This window comes from Bidens hawaiensis, unplaced genomic scaffold (assembly GCF_021521415.1).
Source record: "Bidens hawaiensis isolate Kalapana, Puna unplaced genomic scaffold, B.hawaiensis_p1.1 tig00012613_1, whole genome shotgun sequence".
NCBI lineage: Eukaryota > Viridiplantae > Streptophyta > Magnoliopsida > Asterales > Asteraceae > Bidens > Bidens hawaiensis.
The window spans coordinates 347,638-374,767 of record NW_027492037.1 but is presented as its reverse complement, the minus strand read 5'-3'; the positions used below and the strand labels follow the sequence as shown (position 1 = coordinate 374,767).

Here is a 27,130-nt window from a genome sequence, read left to right as displayed (position 1 = left end):
CCCACTTATCTTATAAACGAACCAGCCAAGTCAATGCCTAAAGAGGTGAAACTTTTACCAATTTTATAGATCTTCTGCCAGGCACCACAAATCGAATTCCTAGTCATCCTACCATCCACATATCGAGTAGACATGTGAATTGCGTTAACACCTTTTACCCACAATGAATTGATTTCAATGCGCCATCTCCACGACCATTTAGCGAGTAAAGCTAAGTTCATCAATTTTAGACAACCCACACCTAGACCTCCATAACTCCTAGGCTTGACCACCGTCTCCCACGCTACCCAATTTATTTTCTTTTTATCGGACATACCACCCCACAAAAAATTCCTCCTAATTTTTTCTATCTCATTGACCACATTTAACGGAGCTTGAAACATAGAAAAAAAAGTAAAGTGGCAAGCTACTTAGAACAGATTTGACTAAGGTAAGCCTCCCCCCAAAAGACAAAATGCTAGCTTTCCACCCATTTAGCCTTTTTTTCACCCGATCAATCACTGGATACCAATGTTTTGATAATCCCATATTTGCTCCCACCGGCAAACCAAGAAAATTAACTGGGAGAGAACCCGCTTCACAATGAATGATGGAAGCCATAGAAGCAATTTCCGAATCCGAAACCCTTACACCAAACACCTTGCTTTTAGAGAAATTAACCTTAAGCCCAGATTCGAGATGAAAGCATCTTAATAACCTAGCCAAGTTCACCATATCAGTCGTATTCCATTCTCCAACAAACATCACGTCGTCTGCATACATAAGGTGTGAAAGGACTGGGCCATTATTAGGTAGACGAATCCCCCTAAACAAATTGTTATCAATAGCTGATTTCATAATTACATTTAGACCCTCCATTGCAATTATGAAAAGAAAGGGAGCTAAAAGATCTCCTTGTTTGACACCTCTTTTAAAATCAAATTCCATAGTAGCTGACCTGTTAACTAAAACTGAAGCCCGACCCGAGATAAGACTCGACCGTATCCAGAATCTCCATTTGGATCCGAAACCCATACTACCCAAGACAGAATCCAGATATGTCCAACTAACTGAATCAAAGGCTTTATCAAAGTCTACCTTAAAGAACATGCATTTTTTCTTACAGCTATTAGCCCAAGAAATTACTTCATTGACCAGTAAATGGCCATCTAAAATGTTCCTTCCTTTTATGTAGGCTGATTGCACATCTTCAACAAGCAAAGAAATGACTTTTTTCAGCCTAATAGCTAGTAGCTTAGAAATTACCTTAGGCATACCTCCGATTAAATTAATAGGACGGTAGTCGCTAAACGCCATCGGGTCTTTCTTTTTTGGTATAAGAGAGATGAAAGCCGAGTTACAACCTTTCTCCAAGTAACCAAATTTTTCAAAATCCTTAATGAACTCAAAAAAATCGTTACCCAACACTTCCCAAAAAACCTTTATAAACTTGAAAGTGAAACCGTCTGGACCAGGAAATTTATCATTCCCGCATTCCCACACCGCGTTTTTACCTCCGACATAGAAAAAGGTCTTTCTAACCATACACTGTCCGAATTTGACAACCTCTTAAAATTAGAATTCACTAACTCTGGTCTCTCCACAAATGGTTCCTCAAATTTCTTAGCAAAAAAGTTGAAAAAGCCTTCTTTAACCAAGTCATAATTGGTCTCCCATTTACCATTAATCGAAATACCATTTACAGTACACCTTTTAATATTTCCATTAACTACTCCATGAAAGAACTTACTGTTCTCATCCCCCTCTGCGTCCCACCGAACCTTGGCCTTTTGACGAAGGTCCAAGTTCTTTTTCGCCTTTAAATCCAGGATATTCTTTTTACAATTTGCACGAGTCTCTCTGTCAATAGCTGAAATACCGGCCACTTCAGCCCTAACTTCGATCTCATCAATTAATCGCGACAACCGAAGTCGTTCTGCCTCAGCAACGTCAATGCATCTCGCTCTCCAAGTTTTAATATCAGTTTTCAACTGCTTAAGTTTCCACATCAAATTTGACTCATTGGATCTTCTATTTTTAACACCCACCCAAGATCTCGTAACTACATCTGAAAGATCTGCACAACATAGCCACGAGTTGAAGAACTTAAATGGCGTGGGTCCGTAACGCCTCTTAGAAGCCGAGAAAACTAATGGACAGTGATCTGACATATATCTCGGTAACGCGGTAACAAACGCCGTTGGCCAATTGTCAGCAAAATTTTTACAAACCAAAAACCGATCAATCTTACTCATATGACACCCATCATCACTCATCCAAGTGAATCTACGCCCACCCATCTTATATTCTGAAAGCCCCGCGTCTTGAATTAAAGTATTAAAGGCGGCCATATCGGAAGCACAACCAGAGACTGGTAATCTATCTTCTTTAACCCTCGCTTCATTGAAATCTCCCATAAAAACCCACCACCCCGGAACCCCCAACATTAAATTTAGGAGGTCAGACCAAAGAGTTTTTCTATCCACAGCAGACTTAGGAGCATACACATTGACAAAATTAATTTGAACGTCAATTCCAACCCACATACCTGAAAGAAGAATGAAATTCGATTGAATAACTTCCTTAAAAAGAGTGTATGATGATGGATCCCAAATGCAAAAAAGACCGCTTGATCTACCACAAGCACCGACTCGAACTGAGAGTTCCCCCATAACTTATCAAACGGGATGTCATCTTTATTTACCAACTGAGTTTCTTGCCCACAAAACAAATTAATATTATTAGATCTCCTTAAATTTCGAATCCACTCCAGCTTATCTGTACCCCTCGCACCAGAACCCCTACAATTTAAAGATAACAGATTCATAAAGGAACAGTTAGAACACCTTCTTTGAAAATCAAATCCCTAATCAAACGATCCTTTCCTTGTAGATTAATACCAACTGAAGTCCCCACTCTGTTTACTTCATCCCCTATCGAATCTTTTGAAAAATTAAAAGAAGCCTCAGATGATGCTAATTTGGAACTTGAAGACACCGATCTAGCTCTCCTAATTAACAACATATGTCCACCTCTCATAGAAGATGTAGGCAAAAAACCCATGTTTCTATCAGCAGCCTTTGATTTTCGACTGCTATATTGTCTCCGAGAAAGAAGGCAGTGGCACCTCGTTTAGATTAGGGACTTTTTCATCATCAACTAATTGATTAGAATAGATTCACATGCAACAGGCCCATTTTCCACTAAAAAAACCCTATCTGTGAGGATCTAGGCCCACTCCTTGGCCCAGCTTCACATGGCCCAGAGATCGGATCAGATGACTTCTGAGAGCAATTCTCACCCTCCTCCCTATTTTGGAATTGCACCCCCCGATATATCTATTCTAGTCTTGCAATTGAAAAGACCATCCAGGTTCACTAAAGATAAAATATTAGACAAAAATTCCACATTCTTGACCTCCGCCATTGATCTAACCAAACAGGAGGTTTTGGAGTAACAGAGTCAGGTATGCAAATAAGGTTAGATAGTGATAGCCTCTCATCTGAGTCCAAACCATTAATCCCCGTGCACCCCCCTCTTGCAACATCAGCATAAGATCTCCCATTGAAGTTCCCAGATTTGGAAACAAAAGTCGTAGCCTGCATATGATCTAAGCCAAGATTGTTGCTGCCCGATATGGTAACCCCTTGAACCTTCCTCCTTTCAAACATTGAAAGATTAGCCTTCATTCTCAGATTTCCAAGACGAACATGGTTAAGTTTTTCTTCTAGTGCCAACGGATCCTTAACATTAAGAAACCTTGCAAAACCAAACGTATTCCCATATTTTTTTGCCAAGTAGACATCCACAATTCTTCCTAACTCTTGCAACAACTGCCATAAACTTTTGTTGGTACAACCATCCGGTATGTTGGTGATTTAGTGGTTTGATGTTAGTCTTCTGATGATAATTATATCAATTTGCAAAGACTATTCATTCTATGTTTGCTGTCTGTTTAAAAAAAAGCAAAGACTATTCATTACAAAAATGTTCACAAGGATAAATATCAATGCTACACAAGTAAAAGGATAGGATCTCTGCTTACTCCATTTTGAAAATTTTAAAACAAAATTCAAATATAAGAACAAATCAATAAACAAAATTAATTGCATAATTTGGATTCGAATATTCATGTCAATTCAATTTGGTCTTTATCTAAATTTGTATTTTTCTCTCCAAAATTATAAGAAACTAGATTTTATCCCTCGTATTACGGGGGTTGTTTTACATTATTCGTTTTTAATATTTATATATGTATATTTGGATTTTAATTTTATTTATTGTAAGAAAGTTAATAATTAATATACTTGAGATTTGATGATAAAATGGTTTCACAAATAAATGATATGTTATAATCCGGTTTAAAAGCTATCTGGGTTTGGTGATACCCCCATTACCCGTTTATTTTCTTTATTATAAAATTGTTTTTTAATTATAAATAATATCTTTTTTTAAAATTAAATAGGATATTAATTTTTAGTATATTTCTATTTTATAGGATTTTCATATCAAATATTTGATGAGATAATTTTTTAATATAATGAAATGTTATAACCCGTTTAAGAGCTATCTGGGTTTGGTGAGACATTTACCCGTGAATTCGGGTCAAATGTGTAAGAAACCTTTATTTACAAATAAAGTAATCTGATGGCTTGAGAGAATGATTGTTTTACATTTTTCGTTTTTTAATATTTATTTTTTGGATTTTAATTTTCTATATTGTAAGAAAGTTAATAATATACTTAGAGTTTGATGATGAAAGGTGTAACATCTAGGAAAAACCCATATTTATTTTGGACCAAATATGTCAACTTTGAAAGTTGAAGGATTAAAAATAATTTCAAAGGCAAGTAATGGAAAGAATAAGATAAGAAAAACAAAGCATTCTTATGTTAAGGAATTAAGAAAATTTCATCTCAAATGGAAAGTTGGAAGAAAGTGGAAGCATTCCACATGGGTATAAATAAGGAAAAGATACTTTCATCCCACATGTAAACAAATAAAGAAATGGAAGCTCTTTATAAGGAAGCAAGTTTCCATAAAAATGTTTTAATGTGGCTAATCACTTTCCATAATCCTAGCGGAGGGTGCGAAGCACCCGATGCGCATGGACACGGACACGGACTCGGGCGATCGGCGTAATGTGGCGTTTTGATTGCGCACTTGGCATTTCGCACGCTCGCATCGCCGCGAGCCGCATAAGGGCCACTTTAGTATTTTTGGACAACTACAAGGACTGGAAATGAAAATATGAAAAGTTCATTCTTCGTGATACGCGAAGGATCAAGCCTCAACATCATCGCGCTACGCGAAAGACAAAAGACCTGAACCGACCTTGAAGCATATTCGCGATACGCGAAGAAGAAAGACCACGCATCTTCGCGATACGCGAAGTGGCATTTCTGCATGCATGACACGTGGAGACACGTGGCAGCACCTGGTGTACTGACCTCGTGAAGCCAACCTCGAAAGGCGTACTGACCTCGTGAAGCGTGCCAAGCTCCGAAACTCTGATGGTGTAAGCTTTGTTATGCGATATAGAGTAGAAGTGACGCCCGATCAATCATATGCATTTAACTCCAGATACCCGTACGATGTAGGGGTTCTGATTAAGTTATTATTATTATAATAGCTTAGACCATAGTCAGGGATATAGCCGAACCTTGATTACTGATAAGCATAATATAACTTTTTATAAGCAAGGGTTATAGTTAAATAGTATTTCTTAATGATTAAGAAATATACTATTCATTCACACAGGTTATAGTTATAATAATGTTTCTTTTTGAAGAAGAAACATGGTATAAATGTTTCTTCCTGAAGAAGAAATCTGACATATAATTAATAAAATAAAGGGACTAAAGGTCCACATGTTTTGTACAAACAAATAATTTATCAAGGTTACAGCTATACAAAACAGACTACGAGGTCTGAAGCTAGATCGTAGATCTAGATATTTATACAAATGTTATTCTCGTACTATAGGTCCGAGAAATCAATTAATCTGAAAGCTGAAAACGGAAACAGGAATCAGTAACAGAAACTGATTTACAGACAGGGGTCAGTAACCGAAACTGATCAATATACAGGAATTAGTATCCGAAACTGATTACAATCATATAAGGTGAATACGCCCAAACCTTTTACAACTCTTTTAGAGTCTGAACTGTTTGCATGGGATTTACGAATCCTTAAAACTTTGTGTTGCAATAATAAGAAACGGGCATACTCAGATTAAGAGTATACATGTGTCTGGATCCATACATACATGGTGACTCGGATTTCCCTGAGGCCATGCATATCATCAAACATGCCTCTGGTAGTCTACGGGACTGATCAGAGAAATGATATTATGTATATGATTAATTGTACATGTACTTAGGGTAATTGTAACCTAATTGAGTTGGGTGCCTAATGAGTATAGTCACAAAGGTATTGTTATTGTTTACACACTGGTATTATTGAGTCAGCGTCATTCACCGGCTGTGTGCTGACGTATTTCCCCCCCCCCCCCCGGAAACTGTAAAAGAATAGAACTGACAGGCAGGACTGATAGAAGATTGGAGACATGGTCATTAGAGGTGATCTGATGTCTCAGATGTTTATTCAGAATGTTATTAAAGAATTCTATTTTCAAAAGGCAGATATTTGAAATATTAAAACGGGTGTTCAACTCCCGAGATTTTAATAATATTTTATCTGAAAAAACTTCCGTTGATATTTTATACAACGGGTATTCTGACCCGACATTTTATAAATGAATATTATATTTTAAAAAACTTCCGCTAATAACCCGCAACTCTGATATATTTTCAAAACTGGATACCAACTAACGGGCGTCGCACCCAGGCCCTGAGTCGGGGTGTGACAAAGGCTTTCATAAATAAATGACATGTTATAACCCGTTTAAAAGCTATCTGGATTTGGTGACCCATGACCCGCTTATGTTTTTTACTATAAAATTGTTTATTAATTATTAATAATATCCTTTTCTTTTTAAATTGGATATTAAATTTTAGTATATTCCTATTTTGTAGAATTTTCATATCAAATAGTTTGTAAGATTAAATTTTAATTTAATGAGATGTTATAACCCGTTTAAGAGCTATCTGGTTTTGGTAAGGCCCATACCCATGAATTTGGGTTAAATCAATGAGAGACCTCCATTTAAAAATCAAGAAATCTGGTGGCTTTCATAAAAGGGGGGAGTGACTACAACACGACACATAGGATTTTTGGGTTTTCGTTTATATATATTATAGATTATAGATAACTAGATTTTATCCTCCGTATAACGGGGGTTATTTTACATTATTCATTTTTAATATTTATATATGTATATTTGGATTTTAATTTTATTTATTGTAAGAAAGTTAATAATTAATATACTTGAGGTTTGATGATGAAATGGTTTCACAAATAAATGATATATATAATCCGGTTTAAAAACTATCTGGGTTTGGTGATACCCATTACCTGTTTATTTTCTTTATTATAAAACAGTTTCTTAATTATAAATAATATCTTTTTTAAATAAAATAGGATATTAATATTTAGTATATTCCTATTTTAAAAGATTTTCATATCAAATATTTGATGAGATTATTTTTTAATATAATGAGATGTTGTAACCCGTTTAAGAGCTATCTCAGGTTTGGTGAGACCTTTACCCGTGAATTCGGGTTAAATGCGCCAGAAGCCTTCATTTACGAATAAAGTAATCTGATGGCTTGAGAGAATGGTTGTTTTACATTTTTTGTTTTTTAATATTTATTTTTTGGATTTTAATTTTCTTTATTGTAAGAGAGTTAATAATATACTTAGAGTTTGATGATAAAAGGCTTTCATAAATAAATGACATGTTATAAACTGTTTAAAAGCTATCTAAATTTGGTGACCCATGACCCGCTTATGTTTTTTACTATAAAATTGTTTATTAATTATAAATAATATCATTTTCTTTTTAAATTGGATATTAAATTTTAGTATATTCCTATTTTATAGGATTTTCATATCAAATAGTTGGTAAGATTAATTTTTAATTTAATGAGATGTTATAACCCGTTTAAGAGCTATCTGGTTTTGGTAAGACCCATACCCATGAATTTGGGTTAAATCAATGAGAGGCTATCATTTAAAAATCAAGAAATCTGGTGGCTTTCATAAAAGGGGGGAGTGACCACATCACGACACATAGGAATTTTGGGTTTTCGTTTATATATATTATAGATTATAGATAACTAGATTTTATCCCCCGTATTACGGGGGTTGTTTTACATTATTCGTTTTTAATATTTATATATGTATATATTTGGATTTTAATTTTATTTATTGTAAGAAAGTTAATAATTAATATACTTGAGGTTTGATGATGAAATTGTTTCACAAATAAATGATATATATAATCCAGTTTAAAAGCTATCTGGGTTTGGTGATACCCATTACCTGTTTATTTTCTTTATTATAAAACAGTTTCTTAATTATAAATAATATCTTTTTTAAATAAAATAGGATATTAATATTTAGTATATTCCTATTTTAAAAGTTTTTCATATCAAATATTTGATGAGATTATTTTTTAATATAATGAGATGTTATAACCCGTTTAAGAGCTATCTGGGTTTTGTGAGACCTTTACCCGTGAATTCGGGTTAAATGCGCCAGAAGCCTTCATTTACAAATAAAGTAATCTGATGGCTTGAGAGAATGGTTGTTTTACATTTTTTGTTTTTTAATATTTATTTTTTGGATTTTAATTTTCTTTATTATAAGAAAGTTAATAATATACTTAGGGTTTGATGATGAAATAGTTTCATAAATAAATGATATGTTATAACCCGTTTAAAAGCGATCTGGTTTGTTCGGGTTTGAGATTAAAACAAATTGACCCAAGAACCGACCCAAATAAGTTCGGTTTGTTCGGGTTTCGGGTTGAACGGGTCGGGTTAATTCGGGTCGGGTTTCGGGTTTAACAAATTAAAAAAATATGTCCACCTTTGACAATATCATAAATTAAAAAAGCATATTCCAAGCCGTTATAAAACCATAATATACAACCATATTAAACAATAACATATATTATTTAGCAAAACATGAAATTTATCATACAAACATGCATTAGACCAGATGAAGGAGTATTGTAGTCTGTAGATCAATACTTGTGTAGATTGAAGAAACATGCTCGATACGTATTTGTTTAAATACTATACTATTTAAGTTTTGGAACTGAATATACATTTTCAATATGCTTTATAGTCATTAATGCATTGGGATGTGATAAATCCAATATTATCGGAGTCTTGAGAACAATCGAACAAGAATACATAAGGTCAATGTGTTACTTCAACACTAAACTACCCTATAAAAATTAGGGATACATGCATCGATGTATTATACTTCAGGTTATTCGGGTTAACCCGAATTTGGGTATTTCAACCCAAATACCGACCCAAATATTTTATCTCGGATTCGGGTTAGGGGCTTAATCGGTTCGGGTTATTCGGGTCTCGGGTCACTTCGATTTCGGATTCGTTATTCGGGTCTCGGGGCACTTTGATTCGGGTTTGTTATTCGGGTACAGTTAAAAACCACACCCCAGATATAAAGCACTCATGACTGTTTACTTTATTCAAACATATATGTATCAACAAAAGCTACACATAACGCATAAAAAGCCGAGCCGCTCTAAAGGGCCGTTGGTGTTCCAGGTCAAGACAATACCCACACCCAACGGCTATATTTTCGTTCTCTCACTATCCCGGAATCATAAATCCATCTAAAACAAACCCTAAAAACCAATTCACATAAACAAATCGTACCCAGTTCATCAATTTCTTCAAATTGGCCTTCGATTCATTCAATTCAGGTAACAATCTACTCAACCCAGAAATGAATTGCATTTTGGAGCCAATTGACGAAAACGCCCTTTTGATACGACCCAATTAGGGTTCTGTTTCTATTGATCTTGTAAGTAATTTGAAGATTTGTGTATTAATAATCTTCAGTTTGATTGAAATGTGTGAAATATTGTAATTAAAGAAGAAGACAGTGAAGAGGTGATAAAAAGTTTGACTTTTTGTGAGTCAAACTGAAACAATGTCAGCTGTTGTTGATGTGGGTTTGAGTCCGATTCATATGGGTTTTGTTCATAATGTTAACAAACCCATTGTCATATACCTAACTGTTGCCGGTTCAGTGATTCCCATGTGTATTTTGGAGTCCGATTCGGTCGAGTTCAAGATTCAAACATGTAAAGGGTTTCTAGACAAGAAACAAAAGATACAGAATCTTGGTTACTTATTGCAGCCTGTTATTGTAAACCCTTATTTGAAAATTCCTAATGTGATATGGAGTGTGTTAAATTCAGCGTCTAAAGGATTGAAATTTGGGAAGAAACCAGTTAGATCGACCGAAGGCACGGGAGGCGCGTATTTTATGCAACACGTGGTAGGTAACGAGACTGTTGCTGTTTTCAAACCCGTAGATGAAGAACCAATGGCGGTTAATAACCCTAACGGGCTTCCGGTGTCAGAAACCGGTGAAGGGTTAAAGAGAGGGACTAAAGTAGGTGAAGGCGCATTGAGAGAAGTTGCAGCCTATATTTTAGATCATCCGTTGACTGGGCCCAGGTCAACGACCCGTGAAATGGGTTTCGCAGGTGTGCCACCGACAATCATGGTTAAGTGTTTGAGCCCGGAGTTTAATCATCCCTTAGGGTACGTTGGCGGGCCCGAGAATGTAAAAGTTGGATCTTTACAAATGTTTGTGAAAAACTGTGGAAGTTGTGAAGATATGGGGCCGAGGGATTTTCCGGTTGAAGAGGTACATAAGATCACGGTTTTGGATATAAGAACCGCGAATGCGGATAGGCACGCGGGGAATATTTTGATGAACCGAGAAGGGGGTCGGATTGTGTTGACTCCTATTGACCATGGATATTGCTTGCCCGAGAATGTAAGAACTCAAAACATATACTTTTCGGTCCTTAATTATGATAATAATATGATTTCTTGGTTTTTTATAGTTTAAAGACTGCACATTTGATTGGTTGTATTGGCCACAAGCACGTGAACCGTACTCAAAACAAGTTATCAACTACATAGACTCATTGGATGCAGAGCAAGATATAGCACTTTTGAGGTCACACGGGTGGGACCTATCACGAGAGTGTGCACGCACGTTTCTCGTTTCTACCATGCTTTTGAAAAAAGGTGCATCAAAAGGGCTCTCGCCTTTTGCCATTGGTCAAATCATGTGCAGAGTAAAGGTTAGCGAAGAGTCCATGATTGAGAAGATGGTTCAGAAAGCTCATGAGTCCATGCTCATGGGAATGAACAAGGGTTCGTTTCTTGAACTTGTGTCTGAAATCATGGATTACGAACTCGAGAATATGCGTGTTTAGTTATACGTGTTGTGTATGTATGTATGTAATTGATTTGTTTTTGGATGGTGTGATGTGTGGCTTCTAGTTTTATTGTGAAGTGTCAGCAATACTAATAAAAGTGTGATCAGCAATGGTGTTTTTTAGATCTCCTTGCTGAATTTGGCTTCTGTAGTTAAATGCATTGTACCCACTAACAATGTTTTTGTTGTGAATCATAATCATTGTGTTTAAGAGAGAAAGCTTGTAGATTAAAGTTTGGATGAATTAAGTTCCCTGCCTTTTATCTACGAGATAATAACTTGCAGGCTGTATCATCTCAATTCAGTAAATACAAAAAACACGCCTAAAGTTCATATGTTATCACATTTCTCGTCGTTTCGACCGACTTTTTCCTTTTATTTTTTCTCTTTTCTTTTATCCCTTACTCCTCTTTTCCTTTTATTCTTTTTATCACTTTTAAAGTTTATTAATTAATAATCAACTAATTATTTTTATAAAAATATAATTCTTTTGTAACTTATTTTTCTCAATTATTACTATTATATTCCAAAAAAAGAACTTAACTAATCTTTACAAGCCTTGTTGAGCCCGCATCATATCGACTTGATCCCAAGCTCATTTAGGCTCGAGCTCAACTCATTTTAGTTTAAAAGGGGATCAAGCTTGGCTCGTTTAGATATGTATTTATTGGGGTAACTCACTTTTGATTGAAGGAAACTTAAGCACTTTTTAGTTGTAACTTATTTACTTATGTTCTCTATAAGTCATTTTGTAATTTTGTGTATGATCATAGGTCATAACTATCAAACATAGCAAATAAACCCAACACAAAAAACATCAAACAGTTAATAAGGTCCAAAATCACATAATCACATTCATATATCATAAGGTTGTTTCCCAGTAAACTTAACCTCAATGGGGTTAACATTCTTCCCAATGGACCTCATATTCTGCCCCACCCCTTGCCTACCCGGATTAACCTTCTCCGGGTAGACCCCGTCTTTCGGGTGCAAATACTGCACCTCCCCGTTCGGAAACACCCGATAAAACTGGTACTTAATCTTGTACTTAGACCTCAACCTTGTCCCCAAAGCCAAACACTGTTCTTTTCTTGCTAGTTTTAGTAAGTTTGGCCCTTGTCTCATAATGGCAGCGCCACCAGTTGGCATTTCAAATATTTGTTCTTTCGGGGAGTCCCATGTGATAACGTAGAATTCTTCCACTTGGGCTTTCCGGAGTAAGCCGCCGGTGCTGCCGGCAAAGATGGGGGAGGGGGTGTTCGGGTCGAGTTCCGGTGGGGTGAAGCCCACCGGAGCTTCTTTGGTGACGGCCTCTTCCGCCGTGGCTTTGATGGTGGTAAACCGTGGGGTGGGTTTGACTTTGAGGGGTTTGATGGTGGTGAGTGGTGAGGATTGTTTTCTTTGGTTGGAGATTGTTGGTGTGAAGAGGGATGCTTGTGTAGCCATGGCCATATTGGTGAAGTGTGGTTGTGGCTTGTGATGGTGGTGGTTTTAAGGTTTTTGGTGTTTGATGGGATAAGGTGGTGGTATTGGATAATAAGATTTTGTGGTAGCCAATGAGAATGTGGTATTTGATCTAGCTTCATCTATTGCCAGGTGTATGGAATATAGACAAGATTATGATAGTTGAAACTTGAATCCTTGAGACTGTAAGTATGATTCTGTTAAAAGTTAAATACTTGGCTAATAAGATATAAACAATTCTAAATGCGTATCTAATCTCTCGTACGATATCCTCGCTCTACGACCAAACATAGCCCAGACAAAACATGGGATCCCACAAAAGAAAACTAAAACCTACAAGTAAAATGGCAATAAAAAAAAAAACAGTAAAACAAGGGCAGAGAAAGAAAGAAATAATAAATAGAATAATTCCCAAATGTATATCAAATATGCCTCTTGAATAGCTACAAACCACCATATCTCACTAAAATGTGATATACAAGAACAAACTGAACTATATGTAAAAAGTAAAAAAAGTAAAAGGATGCCCCTGGACGCTTAAATATTGAAAAAGAATATGACCATCTATCAAATGCTTATTGTTTAACTTAATAGCAATCACCCTGCCTAGCCTTCTATTCTCTACTAAGTGTTTTTGACTTTGACTTTATAAAACTCAACAACCGCCTTTTGTGCACCTGTTTATTTGCTCTGATAACCGTACGGGTTCTTACTAGCCCAGTTCCACTGGTCCCTGCACATCTCCTCTATCCCATTCTCCGCCCTACACCCATCATCAAATCAAATATAAGTATGTTAATATATTTTTTTTATCTTTTACAAATAAATAACCTTTGCAAACTGAAAAAGAAAACTTACTTCCAGTTTAAGTCACGCTCTGCTTTCGCTGTCGAAGCATATACCACCTCAGCATCACCGGGCCGTCTTCCAGATATTACCAGAGGAATTTTCTACAACAAATAAAAATTAACAGGTGTAAAAGTTGTATGATTAGAAATTATAATATAAAAGCGATTTTTTAAGAAATTTAATATACCTTTCCCGAGACCTTTTCAAATGCTGCAACCATCTCCAAAACAGATGTTCCTTTACCGGTTCCCAAATTGTAAGCCTCACAGCCTATAAACAATAATCACATTTATATTTTTAAACCCGTAGAATAAAACATAATCCGATTTTATTCCAACTATAAAAGGAAGAAGCCTACCTATTTCAGGATCCGAGAGTTTTCTCAAAGCAGCCAAATGTCCATTAGCTAAATCTGAAACATGGATGTAATCACGCACCTGAAGAGAAGATATTACATTAAACTCCACATTAAGTGCAACGCAAAGCAAAATACTGGCAGCAAAAACATACCCCTGTTCCATCTTTGGTTGAGTAATCGGTTCCAAATACTTTAAGTGCAGGTAACTTACCAACAGCCACTTGCTGAATGAAAGGCATAAGATTGTTCGGTGACCCCAAAGGATCCTCACCAATATACCCACTCGGGTGGGCCCCAACTGGGTTGAAATACCGTAACATTATCATTTTCCATCCAGAATCCGAAGCATAAATGTCACGAAAAATGTCCTCAACCATCAACTGAATCAATTAAACATGTATACATTTACCACTATTGTATTGAATAACTAGAATAATAATAATAATAATAATAATAATAATAATAATAATTTGAAATGTTTGGTACCTTAGTTCGTCCATACGGGCTGGCCGCAGATAACGGGAAATCTTCCGTGCAAGGTAACACCTTTGGCCAACCGTAAACAGTAGCCGATGATGAGAACACAATCTGAAATGTTTAAAAAAACAAGTCACATTAACAAATTATGTATTAATAACAATATATACAAGTATAAAGTAAAACAATTTATATGCCTTTTTGCATCCATGAGCTTCCATAACTTCCAACAAGGTTAAAGTGCCAACAACATTATTGTCATAATACATTAATGGCTTCTGCACACTTTCACCAACCGCCTTCAAACCAGCAAAATGTATAACAGCATCAAACCTAAGTTTCAATTAAAAACCAAATTAATAAAGATTCCCACTTGTTTATAAATTATAACTTATAACCATCAGTAAATAAGTTTACTTTGTGGAGGCAAAAAGCTTCTTTAATTCAGCCTTGTCCCTAATATCAATCTGCAGTGAATCAAAATAAAGAAAACACAAGTATTATTAACTCGTAAATAGATAAATAACAATAATAATATTAATAAAAGAAACAAATTAAAAATATATTCTTTTCCTCAAATCAACTTTTCAAACTGATGCATAAAGGTCCACATCAAATCATCAATTACAATTTAGGCAAAAATGAGACTAATGTCTAAATCAACAAACCCAATTTCAAAATACTCAAAATCAAGTATCAAATCAATTCAAAACCCACCAAAATTCAACAAAATTTTACACCTTCAACTAAATTATTATTATTATTTGAATAATAATAATAATAATAAAAAGAAATTAAAATATATTCTTTTCCTCAATCAACTCTCCAATGAAGCATGCATGTCCTCATCAATGAACATGATAATTATGGCATAATTGAGACTAATGTCTAAATCAACTAACCCAATTTCAAATTACTCAAATTAAACATTAAATCAATTCAACAAATAAATCCCTAATTTCACAAATTAGGCACTTAAACCTAACCCTAATTGCTCAAAAACAGAAATTAATGGAAAATTAGCAATAACAATAACAATAATAATAATAATAAAAACAAATTAAAATATATATATTCTTTTTATCAAATCAACTTTCAAAATTTAAACATTAAGGTCCACATCAATTAACACAACAATTTATGCATAATTGAGATCAACATCTAATTCAACCAACCCAATTCCAAATTACTCAAATTAAGCCATAACCCAATTCAAAACCCCCAATTCCACAAATTCTAACCCTAATTCTCCAAACCCAGAAATTAACCAAAGCAACAGCAACAAAAACACTAACCTGATGAAAAATGAGGTTAACAGCACGATCACCAGCAAGTTCTTGAACTCGATTGACAGCGATTTGACATGAATTATCAAAATTGTCAATGACAACCGTCTTGTAACCGGTTAATAGGAGCTGTAAGACGGTGTGACTGCCGATGTAACCGGCACCACCGGTAACCAACACGCAATGCGATGGCGACATTGTGATGGATTGGCAATAATCAATTGAGCAAATTTTGTGGTATGCAATCGGAATCAGATTGAACTGCAGGTGAGTGAATCTGTAGAAGAATTAAGGAAGAATTGGGGGTTATGGTTGGTTATGTACAGTTGTTTTATTATTATTATTATTATTATTATGTGATGTGAGGGATCTGTGAATGAAGGGAATAATAATATTTGTGACAGACGGAGAATTGTGTTGTGTTTATGCTCTATATATATTGGTTCATTTTTTTCCGAGTTTTATTTAAGAAAAAAAAGGAAGAAAAATATAAAAAGGGAAGGGAAAAAATATGTTGTGTTCTCGAGTTTTATTTAAGAAAAAAAAGGAAGGAAAATATAAAAAGGGTGTTCCCGAGTTTCATTAAAAGAAAGAAAAGAAGGGGAGGGGAGAGAAAATGATAAGTAAATTAAGACAATTTGTATCTTTCCAATTTGGAAAGATTTGGAAGGAAAATAAATTGAAGAAAATAAGGAGATGCTAAAAGAAAAGATAAGAAGAGAAAACTTTCTTTTCTTTGCTTTTCTTTTCATAAATGAACTCGGGAACAAGGTGGAATAAAAACACAGGTGGACTCAGAATCTGAATTGACAACCTCAAATAGCTAAACTTAAATTTTTCATTGACAATATTAATCCAAAATGACACAAGTGATGATCGAACTTGGTTCTCTATCGGAGAATCTAAGGCTGTCTGCCACTAGGCCACAATTGAGGGATTAGTTAATTTTTCAATTAATTGTACATTTTTTTTGAACAATTAATTATATCGTCTGAATGCACGACAGTACGGTGAGATAAAGCTCGTTCAGTTTAAGGATTCAACTAGTGAGCGTCGCCTACTCGTATGGTCTCCTATCATCACCCTGGTGCCGCTAAACTAAATGCTGAGCGTAAAAATTGAACATGACCACATAAAACACCAAATGTCTTTACTTTTACTATTCCATCATAGACTCTTTGACTATATATACATTAAATAATTGTATATATACATTAATTGATTTACTTGTCTTTTTTGGAAAGCAATTAATTTTGTTCTATGGGGTCTCACCGGAAGCAGCCTCTCTATCCCTATAGGATAGAGGTAAGGCTGTCTACATCTTACCCTCCTCAGACCCTACCATAGCATTGCTATTGGTGGGATATACTGAATACGATGATGATGATATATGCATTAATAATTAATTATACGTTTTTTTAAACAACATTAATTGTACATATACATTTGTTAAATTAATATATGTTAATGATCTGGGTCCAATTCCTACAAGTGACAAAACATAAAGGTTTTTGTTTGGATCAGATGGTTTTCTTTTCTATGATAGGTTTCCTCCTGATAATAAGATGAAGATGATCGAATGGGTCAGTAGAATAACTGACCGTTTAGATTTTTTTTCTTTTATTAATTATACATTTTTAACAGCAAAATATACATTAAATAATTATACATGTGGTGACAGATTGGAAGAATGGAGGGAGGTCAAAAAGTAGGTTTTTTTGTGTAGTTTTGGCAACCCCAGTTTGGGGAAAAGAAGAAATTTGGGGAATCTCAACTTAAATGGTTTGCTCAAGTTTTGAGATACTTGTGCCATTGATAGTGGAAAAGATAATGCACTAGAATATTTATATATACTTATATATAAATAATTAGACTTTGATTCATTGTTATGAATCAAGAAGGTTTATAATAACCATATACTTATTAATTGGCCTAAACAATTTCTTATTACCTATTTTATTTTACAATATAAATTATAAAGTTAAAATACGATAAAGTTAAGAGTGACAACGGGTTAAACTTTATTTGAAATTAAAGTTGGAAGTGAGCTTTTGATTCATTATGTGTGGGGAAAGTTTGCATACTACCATGTGAAGTCCAGGAGTGATCATACGTATAATAACATTTAAGAAAGCATATGTTATTAAAAAATCACAATAATAATGATTGTGTACCTAACAAAAAAAAACATAACATGCATGTGTTGGGAAACCGTATTCAACCGGTGAATCCTCCAACTGAGGCAGAATGAGAACCGGGAAACGATGAATCGGTTTGGTTTTGTTTGGTTTGCTTCAATATAATATCCGCATGAAATAAAAAAATATAATAATTTTTGTTCCGTTTTGGTTAATTTGAGTTATATAATAATATATATAATATTATAATTACACAATAAATATCATTATACATGTAATAAAGGGATATTATAAATACGATATAATTATATAAGAATGGGTGAATGAATACCATACTTTACTTTGTAACGTGTGTTTTGTGGCCTAATTTCGTGATATGTAACAAACTTAAGATCTTAGTATTTGACTAATTCGAAGTCAACTATATACAACGTATGTTACCTTGTAATCAACGAAACGTGTTTGTGATTTTATTCCATAATTAAAATTCATGAACACAATATTTAAGATGAATATACACAGAAACTGATTAATTAAATCAGCAATGGCTTACTAAACATATATAGTATAGAGTATATAATACAAAGGTCTAATAGTTCTCCGAAAACTAAGGCTGTGGACGACTTTTAGCTTGGAGCTTAAATACATATCATGTCGGTTATCAACCATGTCCGATTATTAGACAAATGGTCAAAACCGGTTATTGCCAGTAATTGGTTACGGTTTCTAACTGGGTGCTTGAGTGGAAAAACACTAACCTTTTAACCGGTTAGATTAAAAATTTGTTAACCTTATTAACTCCAACCTTATTGACCTATTGAAACCAATTGGTCTCGGTTAATTGGTTCCTATGTGAAAATCCTTAACTTGTCCCTAGTTCCAGACTGACTTCTACTAACCAATTTCAAGTCAAGGCCGCTTTTGCCATTTTGGTTCGATTAACCGGTTAGGATTTGCATCTCTAGGTTGTTGAGCTGATGATAATTTTTTGTAATGCTTATATACCTTGTTGTTTTGTAAAAGTAATTATAATGCCAATATGTCATTCAATTTTAATACTGGTTCAACTAGTCTTACAGTGAATTTCTATGCAATGCTTATATACTTAATGCTTTTCTTAAGGAATTACAATGTCATCTGATTTCTAATACCGGTTCAACTAGTCCGACCAGTAAATTCACATTTTGTTCAGAATGACCTCACCAGTAATCGTTACACGAACACACACCTTCTTTAAAATGATGAAACCGACTTCTATCTCTAACGATTATCTCCCGACTATAAAACTTAGAAATAAGTTTACTCGCCTCGTGACAGTCTTTACACACCCTCAAGTTCTTAGTAATCCTCAAAGTCTCCCCAGCTTTCGTTTTCAACAAACCAAACGCAATCGCTAGTTTCTCACTATGGTAAAACAACGCCCTCTCGATATCCTCTTCGTCACTAATATCATACCCGGCACCCTCACCTTCAGGCGTGTATCCAATAGACCGAATACATGACAACATTTCTTTCACTTTTGCATATATTATTTCACAGTCAGGATGACTTCTCCCCCCTGCAACAAACTCATTAACTGTCCCATCGGTTTCAATTAACGAAAACCCACTCGATTTCTTCACGCCTCGGTCATTCATTAACTTTCTAATATTGGCAACATCTTCCCATTTACAAGCCTTCGCATATACGTTAGCTAATAATACATATCGCCCGCTATTATAAGGTTCTAATTCTATAACTTTTTTACCTGTTTTTTCACCTAACTCTAAGTTTCCATGTATCTTACACGCACCTGCAAGTGCACCCATCACACGTGCGTCAGGGTCCATCGGCATGTCGTTTATAACCTTCATCGCTTCGGTTAACATTCCTGCTCGCCCTAACAGGTCCACCAGGCATCCATAATGCTCCATTTTAGGTGCAATGCTATAAACTTTGACCATGTGTTGGAAATAGTGTTGACCTTGTTTGACCAAACCAGAATGAGCACACGCGGTTAATAAGTTCACGAATGTGATGTAGTCGGGAGACACGTTTGACTCGATTTCCATTTTTCTAAAAAGGTCAACCGCCTCCTCCCCCTTTCCGTGCATCGCAAGTCCACCAATCATGCAATTCCATGTCGAGATTCCTTTAGTTTCTAACTCGTTAAACGTTTCACACGCCTTTTCGAGGGACCCACATTTGCAGTACATGTCAATGACAGATGTTGTGAGTTTTGTGTCGATTTCGATCCCGCTTTTCTTGATATTATCATGTATCCACTCACCTTGTTTCATTGCTCCTAGCCCGGTACAAGCTGATAACATACTAGCAGCAACAAACTTGTCTAACTTAAATTTATCGGACCATTGCATCTGATCAAACAGTTGAAACGCTTCATGGAAACGGTTGCTTTGAACATATGCTGCAATCATTGCATTCCAAGAAGCCGGGTTTCTCTCAGGCATCTTATCAAATAGTTCTCGTGCATCATCAACGAATCCTAACTGAGAATAACCACTAATTAAAATCGTCCACGATACATCGGACTGTTGTGGCATCATGTCAAATACCCGCCTTGCTTCCTCCAACCTCTCAAAACTCACATGCATATGAATCAAACTGTTCTGAGAATAACCGTCCGATTGGAACCCGAATTTCAAAACCTGAGCATGAACTTGCAGGCCTTGTTCAACAGCATTGTGAAAAGTGCAGGCTTTGATGACCGGAGGGAATGTAAACTTATTAGGCGTGACAGAAGCGTGCAGCATTTGTACGTATAAATATATGCAATCTTTAGTGAGGTGATATTGCAAGTAACCTCTGAAAATGGTGTTGTAAATGAATGTGTCTGGTTGAGGCATGTTGTCGAACACCTTGAGTGCATAGCCCAAATGACCGTTTGTTGAGATAGCACAGAACTTGATGACTCGACCCATGGCATCGTTATCGCCTTGAAGCCCGAGTTTAATGAGCTGGGAATGATATTGCTTTAGTTTCTTCATATTTGAGCATGACTCTAGGCCTTGCTGGAGCTAGATTGAGTTAATGATATTAGGACATATGATTTGATTAAGTTCGTTTTTTTATGTATTATTAATCAACTATACATAGGTATAAAATGTGGCTAATTACAAATAGAGGTGCAAAGTTGCCGAGCTGCTAGCGAGCTACTCGAGATTGGACGGATACAAACCTTATCAAGCCCAAGCTCGAGCCTTGTACGGGAACATCATTTAGGAGACTAGTGTATTTTTAAGTTTCAACTCTTTCGGACTTTTGTGTATTAATTTCATACTGCAATGCCGAGCTCCATCCGAGCTTGGCTCGTTTAAGGTACTAGACCCCCGCTCGAGCTGAGCTTAGGCTAGTTTAGGTTTATATCAAAATATATAAAAATAATTAACCAATATTTATATATTATATATAAAATAGCAAACGGGCCAAGCTCGAGCTTAAAAAACGACTTGCGAACTAAGCTGGAGCTTGAAAATTAAATCACGAGCCGAGCTCGAGTATTAGAAAAAGAGTTTGGATCGAGCTCGGGCTTGGCTCGGCTTGTTTACACCTCTTAGAAATAAAACATAACAAAATCATATCTGCTAATTATGGTAAATACATTACAATAATAGTGTAGTGTAGGGTAGTGAGAATTTGACACCTTAAGCAGATGAAAACTTTGTTTAGAATTTAGGGCATCCGGTCCGCGATTGGGCATTTCAAACCTGCAATAAAATGAATCAAACTTATATATGTTGTTAAATTCCGGTTATTATTTATAATGAGATTGCATCATAAGTAAAGTTGCCTTTTAGGTAATGTAATTGTATGGTATATTTGTTGCTTCCCATGAGACACCACCATTGATTTCAAGAATAACAGATTTAGGAAATAGAAATAAAGGTACAAAATTGTGAAACGGAAACTGGCGAGTGATACTGATAGACAGATAAGAAGATAAGATATCTCATCCGTTATAAAAATGGAGATGCGGGGAATCGAACCCCGTGCCTCTCGCATGCGAAGCGAGCGCTCTACCATATGAGCTACATCCCCTCTTGTTTCTTTTACCTTCAAAACTTTAATAAATATAAATCCTAAGGAGTGGAATGGAGTTGAGTTGGTTAGCTAGTTTATACTCAATTAACCTGCTAATTAGAGGTGCTTTTCGGGTCAGATTCTTCAGGTTTCAAAGTTTTAAATTTTGACCTGAAAACCCAATCCAAATCTCTAATTTTTTGGGTTCAGGTTGGGTTAATCAGGTTTCTAGTATCCTAGAAAATAAAACAAAAAAAGGATTAAAAAACTACAATGCTCAAATTTAAACAACATATTCTTCTTTGCTCGTAACACAAATAATCAAATAATAAACCAACATAACTTGGTAAAACAATTCAAAAGAAGAGTAAAACCAACTCGAACTATAATCGTCTTCAGTTTGGCGTGATTGGTTGTTCGATCACGGTTGCTATTAGCAATAAACGGAAAAAATAAATTAACAATAAACAATCGATCCATAATAATTGGAATGACAACAGTTTATTAGGGCCACATTCTGGTAATTTTAATGGCTAAGTCTAGCTTATTATACCTAAAAAATTATTTAATTTCAAAACTAAAAATTTATTCGGGTTGACCCAAAAGTTATAAATCAAATAACCTGAGAACCAACCCGAATTACTTCGGTTCGGATTTTCAGATTTGGGTATAGGTTTTTTCGGGTTGAGTTTCGGGTAAAATTGACAGGCCTACTACTAATCATGTTTCAAAAACTTAATTACTAAAGCATAATAATCGTATGAATATTTTATTCAAGCCATCGGATATCAAAGGTTGGTTATCAAATGGATACACTTAAATCATAGGCTTGTAACTGTCAGAGCGGAACAAACACAAACGAGGATTGTTCGTGTTTCTTCCTTTTAACATTAACCAAGCAAGCAAACGGGCAGATTTCTTATATATAATCATTTGCTAAGAAAATGAACATCTTCGTGTTTCTTTACTTTTTGTTAAAACAAATGAGGCAACGATCACAGCTCAAACTAATTAAAACTAGCGTGAGCATCCAAATTATGACTACAAGAATTGCTTGCCGCAACCGCAAATAACTAATACAAGTTCAAGTCTAATTCTAGCATATCAAAGAGAGAATCTCTTACAGGAGCTTCTTGGCTTTATTAATGCTTGTTCCAGTCTTAAGGCATTTTGATAATATCATCTAGCAGAAAACATAGAAACAAATCTTAGGTTAAAGAATAATCTACCAGAAAAAAAAATATAATATCCATTGAAACAAAGTGCATGCTGTTTGTACCTAATGACATGGTCCATTTTCTCTCTGTCATTGCAGTTTCAGCTTTGGTAAGTGGCTTTGCTGCCATCTGTATATGTTCAACACAACATGTACATGTAAGCTTAAGTAAGGGTGTCAATGATACGAGCCGCTCGTGAAATACTCCAGATCTGCTCATTAAAAACTCTAATCGAGCCCGAGCTCAAGCCTAAAATATAAGCTTGTTTAATAAACGGGCCCAAGCCTGAGCCTGCTTGCTAGCTTAAACGAGCCTATTATTTATCTATATGTATTATGTTATTTATAGAAATTATAATTAAAACATATAGAAAAAAAATATAAATATCAGTAAATAATTAACAAATGATAAACGAGCCAAGGTAGAGGCGAGCCTGAGCTTGAAAAACTACTCACAATCCGAGCTCGACACGTGTACACCCACCCTTAGGTTAATGAAAAAATATCCACTCATTATCTATACATGCGTCATACACATTCCACAACATCATAAACAATATATTATAGATTCATATGTATATTTATAATGTAACCGTAACTGAATATTGAGAACCATATGATCAACCAAAACACAGTAATTGTTAAATATTCACTGTGTATGATCCATACAGATAAATAATCAAAAAGGATTAATATAATAAAGTTTGAGTCATCTCGTCTTGCTCGGTTATGGTTTAGTTTCAAAAAACTTGGTTTTGGTTTGGTTTGGTTTCATGAAACTCAGGTTTTCTTTTTTTAAAGTTTTTAACTTTGTCTGCTTTCTGCTCACAGCTATAATAAAACTACTGTCTTCTTTGTGGTGGTTTGTGACATTTATAGATCCAATCGAAGGGAAACAAATGAATGCCTTTGAATTCAATAAGAACATAAAACTCTCGGGGGAGAAGAGAAGACGAACTAAGGTGCATACACTTATTTCAGTTGTAGATCAATAAAGTAGAGAAAGAATAATAAGTTTTTTTCTTTAATGTATGATCATTTCATTAAACTACATAGTTACGCTCAATAAAATTTACCTTGAGCATAGTTACGCTCGGCCAATTGGTAAAAGTTTGTATATTCTCTATGTTATACAACGAGAAGTCTATAATGAAGCAAACCTAGCAAAGGTAAACCACAGGACTCATTAAGAGAATATGATAAATTATGTGCCATGCATACATATATAAAATGATTCACATGTGAAATTGAAAAGAGATCAAGCTCTTATTAATAAAATGTACTCATCTTATTGTATAACATTTTTCAAAAGACCTTTTTATCTAGATTAGATGCCATCTGAAATATAAGAAAGTTGGTTTAGTGTTGATTTTTGCTCAGTTGACTCCATATGCCCACTTTTCTTGGTTGCTTGTGTAATTAGTCAACTCCTCCGGTTTGAACCAGAGGTTGATCTCGTTCTTCGCGGTCTCTGGACCATCGCTTCCATGGATAATGTTCCTACAAAGCAACAGAAAAATGTGACATTTAGCAAGTGCATAGTTAATAGTACCACTATGATATATGTTCAAAAAAATATTTATGTATTCAAAAATGCATAATTTAAAGTACCTTCCAACAACAATGGCCAAATCACCTCTAATGGTACCGGGCTCTGATTTTTGTGGATCGGTAGCTCCAATAAGTTTACGGCCATATGTAATCACACCTTCTCCTTCCCAAACCTGAACGAAAATATCATAATAAGTTCGCTTGTTTGCTTAATGTTTATTATTCATTGGTGATTTATTCTTACCATTGCAAGAACAGGGCCGGAGCTGAGGAAGTTGCATAAGCCGTTAAAAAATGGTCTGTCTTTGAGATCATAATAATGCTTCTGAGCAAAGGTTTTTGAAGGTACCACAAGCTTAATAGCTACAAGTTTGAACCCTTTACGTTCAAACCGCTCTATGATATCCGAAATCTAGAAAATAAAAAGGACCAAAAGCTATGATACATATCATACATTGATAAATTTGGTTTTATATATAGGGAAATATGTATTATTATTATAGGGATGAATTATGGATTACCAGTCCTCTTTGCACACCGTCGGGCTTAATAGCAATGAATGTGCGTTCCATCTGCTAGAGAATTTAACTAATTATTAGTTCTTCGAGAATGATATACGCTGCTAACAGATACAGAAAATGAAACTGGTAATTAAACAAACACCTGTAATGCATATGCCTCTTGATCCTGAAGCATGTAAGCTGCATATATTGATTTACATGTGTAATTTGTAAACAAATGGTTATAATGTGTAAACAATTCATAAGGAAGCGAATAATATCAGAAATCACAGAATCTGAAAGTCTTAAGTCTGAACCTGCAGCAGGAAGCACAACAGCTCCGGCGATCCATCTGTTGGAGGTGTTGGTGGAATCGGTGAACGAAGCTAGAGCTGGTACCGTTCCTTTGAAGGAAACTGTCGTGGCTGCTGCAACTGTTCGTCCTTCTACATGAATGAACACGAACAAAGTAAATTTCACACAAAACCAACACAGAGTTAAACAAGTTTGGATTTGAGGTTAACCGGTTTTGTGTCTTAATCAGGGCGAAATGTTTAAGACACGGTTAAGTTTGTGTCTAAACAGGTTTAAACACTTCTTAACTTATTAAAAACTTGTTTATATTCATATATTTTTTTTAAATATATGACATATGCCTTAGTTACGTTGCGTGTTGTGTACTTGGATTTTTGTTTCAAATGTGTTAAGGATTATGCATAAATTAAGACTTTTAATAACTTTTGGCAACTTTTGTGTCGTTACATATGTGATATTTGTTGTGTCTTGTCGTGTAACCTGTTTCTAAACAGGTTTACGCTTAGAAAAATTGATACGTCGTCCACCACAGATAATCATGTTGTGTATTCGTGTTTGACATGTTATGTTAGCCCTGCATATCATATAGAAAAAAACATTTCTACGAGTAACGGAAATTAGAAATCATCAAGAATTGATTCATTAACTAGATCCACACTTGATAATGTACATTATGCAACACACATAAATCAAATTATATAACTCAAATATGAATCAGACAACATAATTTGAATTCACAAAGTTGATAAAAAAAACAAAACTTACTAGATGAAACATGATGCTTGTGTTTGGAAGCATAGAAGAGAAGAGATCTAGCAGCTCGTGAGGCGGATCTGTAGATTTCAGAGCTCATCGTTGTCCTCAATCAATCAATCAATCAAAATAACAACAATCAACCAGAATTTAACAAGAAAAATGGAATCAAAATGAGTGACAACAAAGTAAGGTACAGAATGTATTTGTTTTGGTTTCAACATGGAGAAAAGGATCTTAAAACAGTTAAACATGTGGTTAGCAGTTGGGAAATTCAAAAAAGTCCTTAAGGTTTGCATTAAATCACAATTACATCCATCCGCTTTTCGTTTAGCTTAAATCTACAAATGTTACTTATGGGGTTAAAGTTTTCTTGTTTATTCTTAAAAAATGTAGCATCGCATACTCACACAGTCTTGTTATGTTCATTTTACCCACTTGAAGCTCACAACTTTATTTTTAATCATCCGTATTAATTTTGAAAGATGGTACATTTATTACGATCCCACATCTCCCTTATTCAGGACCAGTGGAATTTAAGAAAGATGTAACACATAAAATACGATACGTTATATGCAAAGACATAATAAACAAAATCTGAGCTAAGCTGAAAGATGTAGACCGTGAAAATGATAACAAATATCAACAAAACAACGTTATATGCAAGATAGTCTACATGTTTGTGTTTGATAAACATTACAAGGGTTTCTTTGTGATGCTGTAAACCTCATGGGTTTTTCTATAAAGCATACTTTTTGGAGGGTGAAAACTAAAAGTGTGTTATTTGTTTGGCTCAGAACAACTTAGATCCGAACTAGTGG

At 35.0% G+C, this 27,130-nt stretch overlaps 5 protein-coding genes and 1 non-coding gene across 6 annotated transcripts; 1 reads left to right on the top strand and 5 right to left on the bottom strand.

Moving 5' to 3' along the window:
- The first annotated feature begins 9,653 nt into the window (after positions 1-9,653).
- Positions 9,654-11,404, top strand: LOC143541567 (phosphatidylinositol 4-kinase gamma 4-like). The gene is made up of 2 exons (XM_077034361.1): positions 9,654-10,932; positions 11,003-11,404. Exons 1-2 carry the CDS (start codon positions 10,075-10,077, stop codon positions 11,378-11,380), a joined length of 1,236 nt encoding a protein of 411 aa, XP_076890476.1. The 5' UTR covers positions 9,654-10,074; the 3' UTR covers positions 11,381-11,404.
- An 808-nt stretch (positions 11,405-12,212) lies between these two features.
- LOC143541565 (photosystem I reaction center subunit II, chloroplastic-like) lies at positions 12,213-12,834 on the bottom strand. Its single transcript, XM_077034360.1, has one exon. The coding sequence runs from the start codon at positions 12,832-12,834 to the stop codon at positions 12,238-12,240; it is 597 nt and encodes a 198-aa protein (XP_076890475.1). The 3' UTR covers positions 12,213-12,237.
- Positions 12,835-13,392: 558 nt separating this feature from the next.
- Positions 13,393-16,035, bottom strand: LOC143541564 (UDP-glucose 4-epimerase GEPI48-like). Its single transcript, XM_077034359.1, has 9 exons — positions 15,826-16,035; positions 14,948-14,997; positions 14,728-14,863; positions 14,540-14,641; positions 14,206-14,433; positions 14,054-14,132; positions 13,883-13,965; positions 13,705-13,796; positions 13,393-13,609 (listed from the first exon to the last, which is right to left on the bottom strand). Exons 1-9 carry the CDS (start codon positions 16,012-16,014, stop codon positions 13,528-13,530), a joined length of 1,041 nt encoding a protein of 346 aa, XP_076890474.1. The 5' UTR covers positions 16,015-16,035; the 3' UTR covers positions 13,393-13,527.
- Positions 16,036-19,153: 3,118 nt separating this feature from the next.
- On the bottom strand, positions 19,154-23,320 carry LOC143541580 (pentatricopeptide repeat-containing protein At5g66520-like). Its single transcript, XM_077034370.1, has 4 exons — positions 23,204-23,320; positions 23,099-23,157; positions 21,598-21,661; positions 19,154-20,971 (listed from the first exon to the last, which is right to left on the bottom strand). The coding sequence occupies exons 1-4, from the start codon at positions 23,318-23,320 to the stop codon at positions 19,154-19,156; spliced, it is 2,058 nt and encodes a 685-aa protein (XP_076890485.1).
- On the bottom strand, positions 21,920-21,992 carry TRNAA-CGC (transfer RNA alanine (anticodon CGC)). Its single transcript has one exon. It is a non-coding gene; the product is annotated as a tRNA-Ala (tRNA).
- A 1,158-nt stretch (positions 23,321-24,478) lies between the features above and the next one.
- Positions 24,479-26,525, bottom strand: LOC143541563 (nucleoside diphosphate kinase 3-like). Its single transcript, XM_077034358.1, has 7 exons — positions 26,322-26,525; positions 25,559-25,687; positions 25,405-25,442; positions 25,263-25,313; positions 24,986-25,153; positions 24,802-24,914; positions 24,479-24,690 (listed from the first exon to the last, which is right to left on the bottom strand). Exons 1-7 carry the CDS (start codon positions 26,407-26,409, stop codon positions 24,567-24,569), a joined length of 711 nt encoding a protein of 236 aa, XP_076890473.1. The 5' UTR covers positions 26,410-26,525; the 3' UTR covers positions 24,479-24,566.
- Between the last annotated feature and the right edge of the window lie 605 nt (positions 26,526-27,130).

What these genes read in the sequence shown, in the direction of transcription:
- LOC143541563 (XM_077034358.1), bottom strand. Translation starts at nt 26,409, where the DNA reads ATGAGCTCTGAAATCTACAGATCCGCCTCACGAGCTGCTAGATCTCTT. An exon ending in AAGAGGCATATGCATTACAG is followed by an intron (nt 25,314 to 25,404) that starts GTGTTTGTTTAA and finishes ATTCTCTAGCAG; the next exon opens with ATGGAACGCACATTCATTGC. An exon ending in CCGGCCCTGTTCTTGCAATG is followed by an intron (nt 24,915 to 24,985) that starts GTAAGAATAAAT and finishes ATTTTCGTTCAG; the next exon opens with GTTTGGGAAGGAGAAGGTGT.
- LOC143541564 (XM_077034359.1), bottom strand. Translation starts at nt 16,014, where the DNA reads ATGTCGCCATCGCATTGCGTGTTGGTTACCGGTGGTGCCGGTTACATC. An exon ending in AAGCTTTTTGCCTCCACAAA is followed by an intron (nt 14,864 to 14,947) that starts GTAAACTTATTT and finishes ATTGAAACTTAG; the next exon opens with GTTTGATGCTGTTATACATT. An exon ending in GAGCGTGACTTAAACTGGAA is followed by an intron (nt 13,610 to 13,704) that starts GTAAGTTTTCTT and finishes TGATGGGTGTAG; the next exon opens with GGCGGAGAATGGGATAGAGG.
- LOC143541567 (XM_077034361.1), top strand. Translation starts at nt 10,075, where the DNA reads ATGTCAGCTGTTGTTGATGTGGGTTTGAGTCCGATTCATATGGGTTTT. An exon ending in GATATTGCTTGCCCGAGAAT is followed by an intron (nt 10,933 to 11,002) that starts GTAAGAACTCAA and finishes GGTTTTTTATAG; the next exon opens with TTTAAAGACTGCACATTTGA.
- LOC143541580 (XM_077034370.1), bottom strand. Translation starts at nt 23,320, where the DNA reads ATGGCAGCAAAGCCACTTACCAAAGCTGAAACTGCAATGACAGAGAGA. An exon ending in ATATTATATTTTTTTTTCTG is followed by an intron (nt 23,158 to 23,203) that starts GTAGATTATTCT and finishes GTTTTCTGCTAG; the next exon opens with ATGATATTATCAAAATGCCT. An exon ending in AATAAAGCCAAGAAGCTCCT is followed by an intron (nt 21,662 to 23,098) that starts GTAAGAGATTCT and finishes ATTTTATTGCAG; the next exon opens with GTTTGAAATGCCCAATCGCG.
- LOC143541565 (XM_077034360.1), bottom strand. Translation starts at nt 12,834, where the DNA reads ATGGCCATGGCTACACAAGCATCCCTCTTCACACCAACAATCTCCAAC.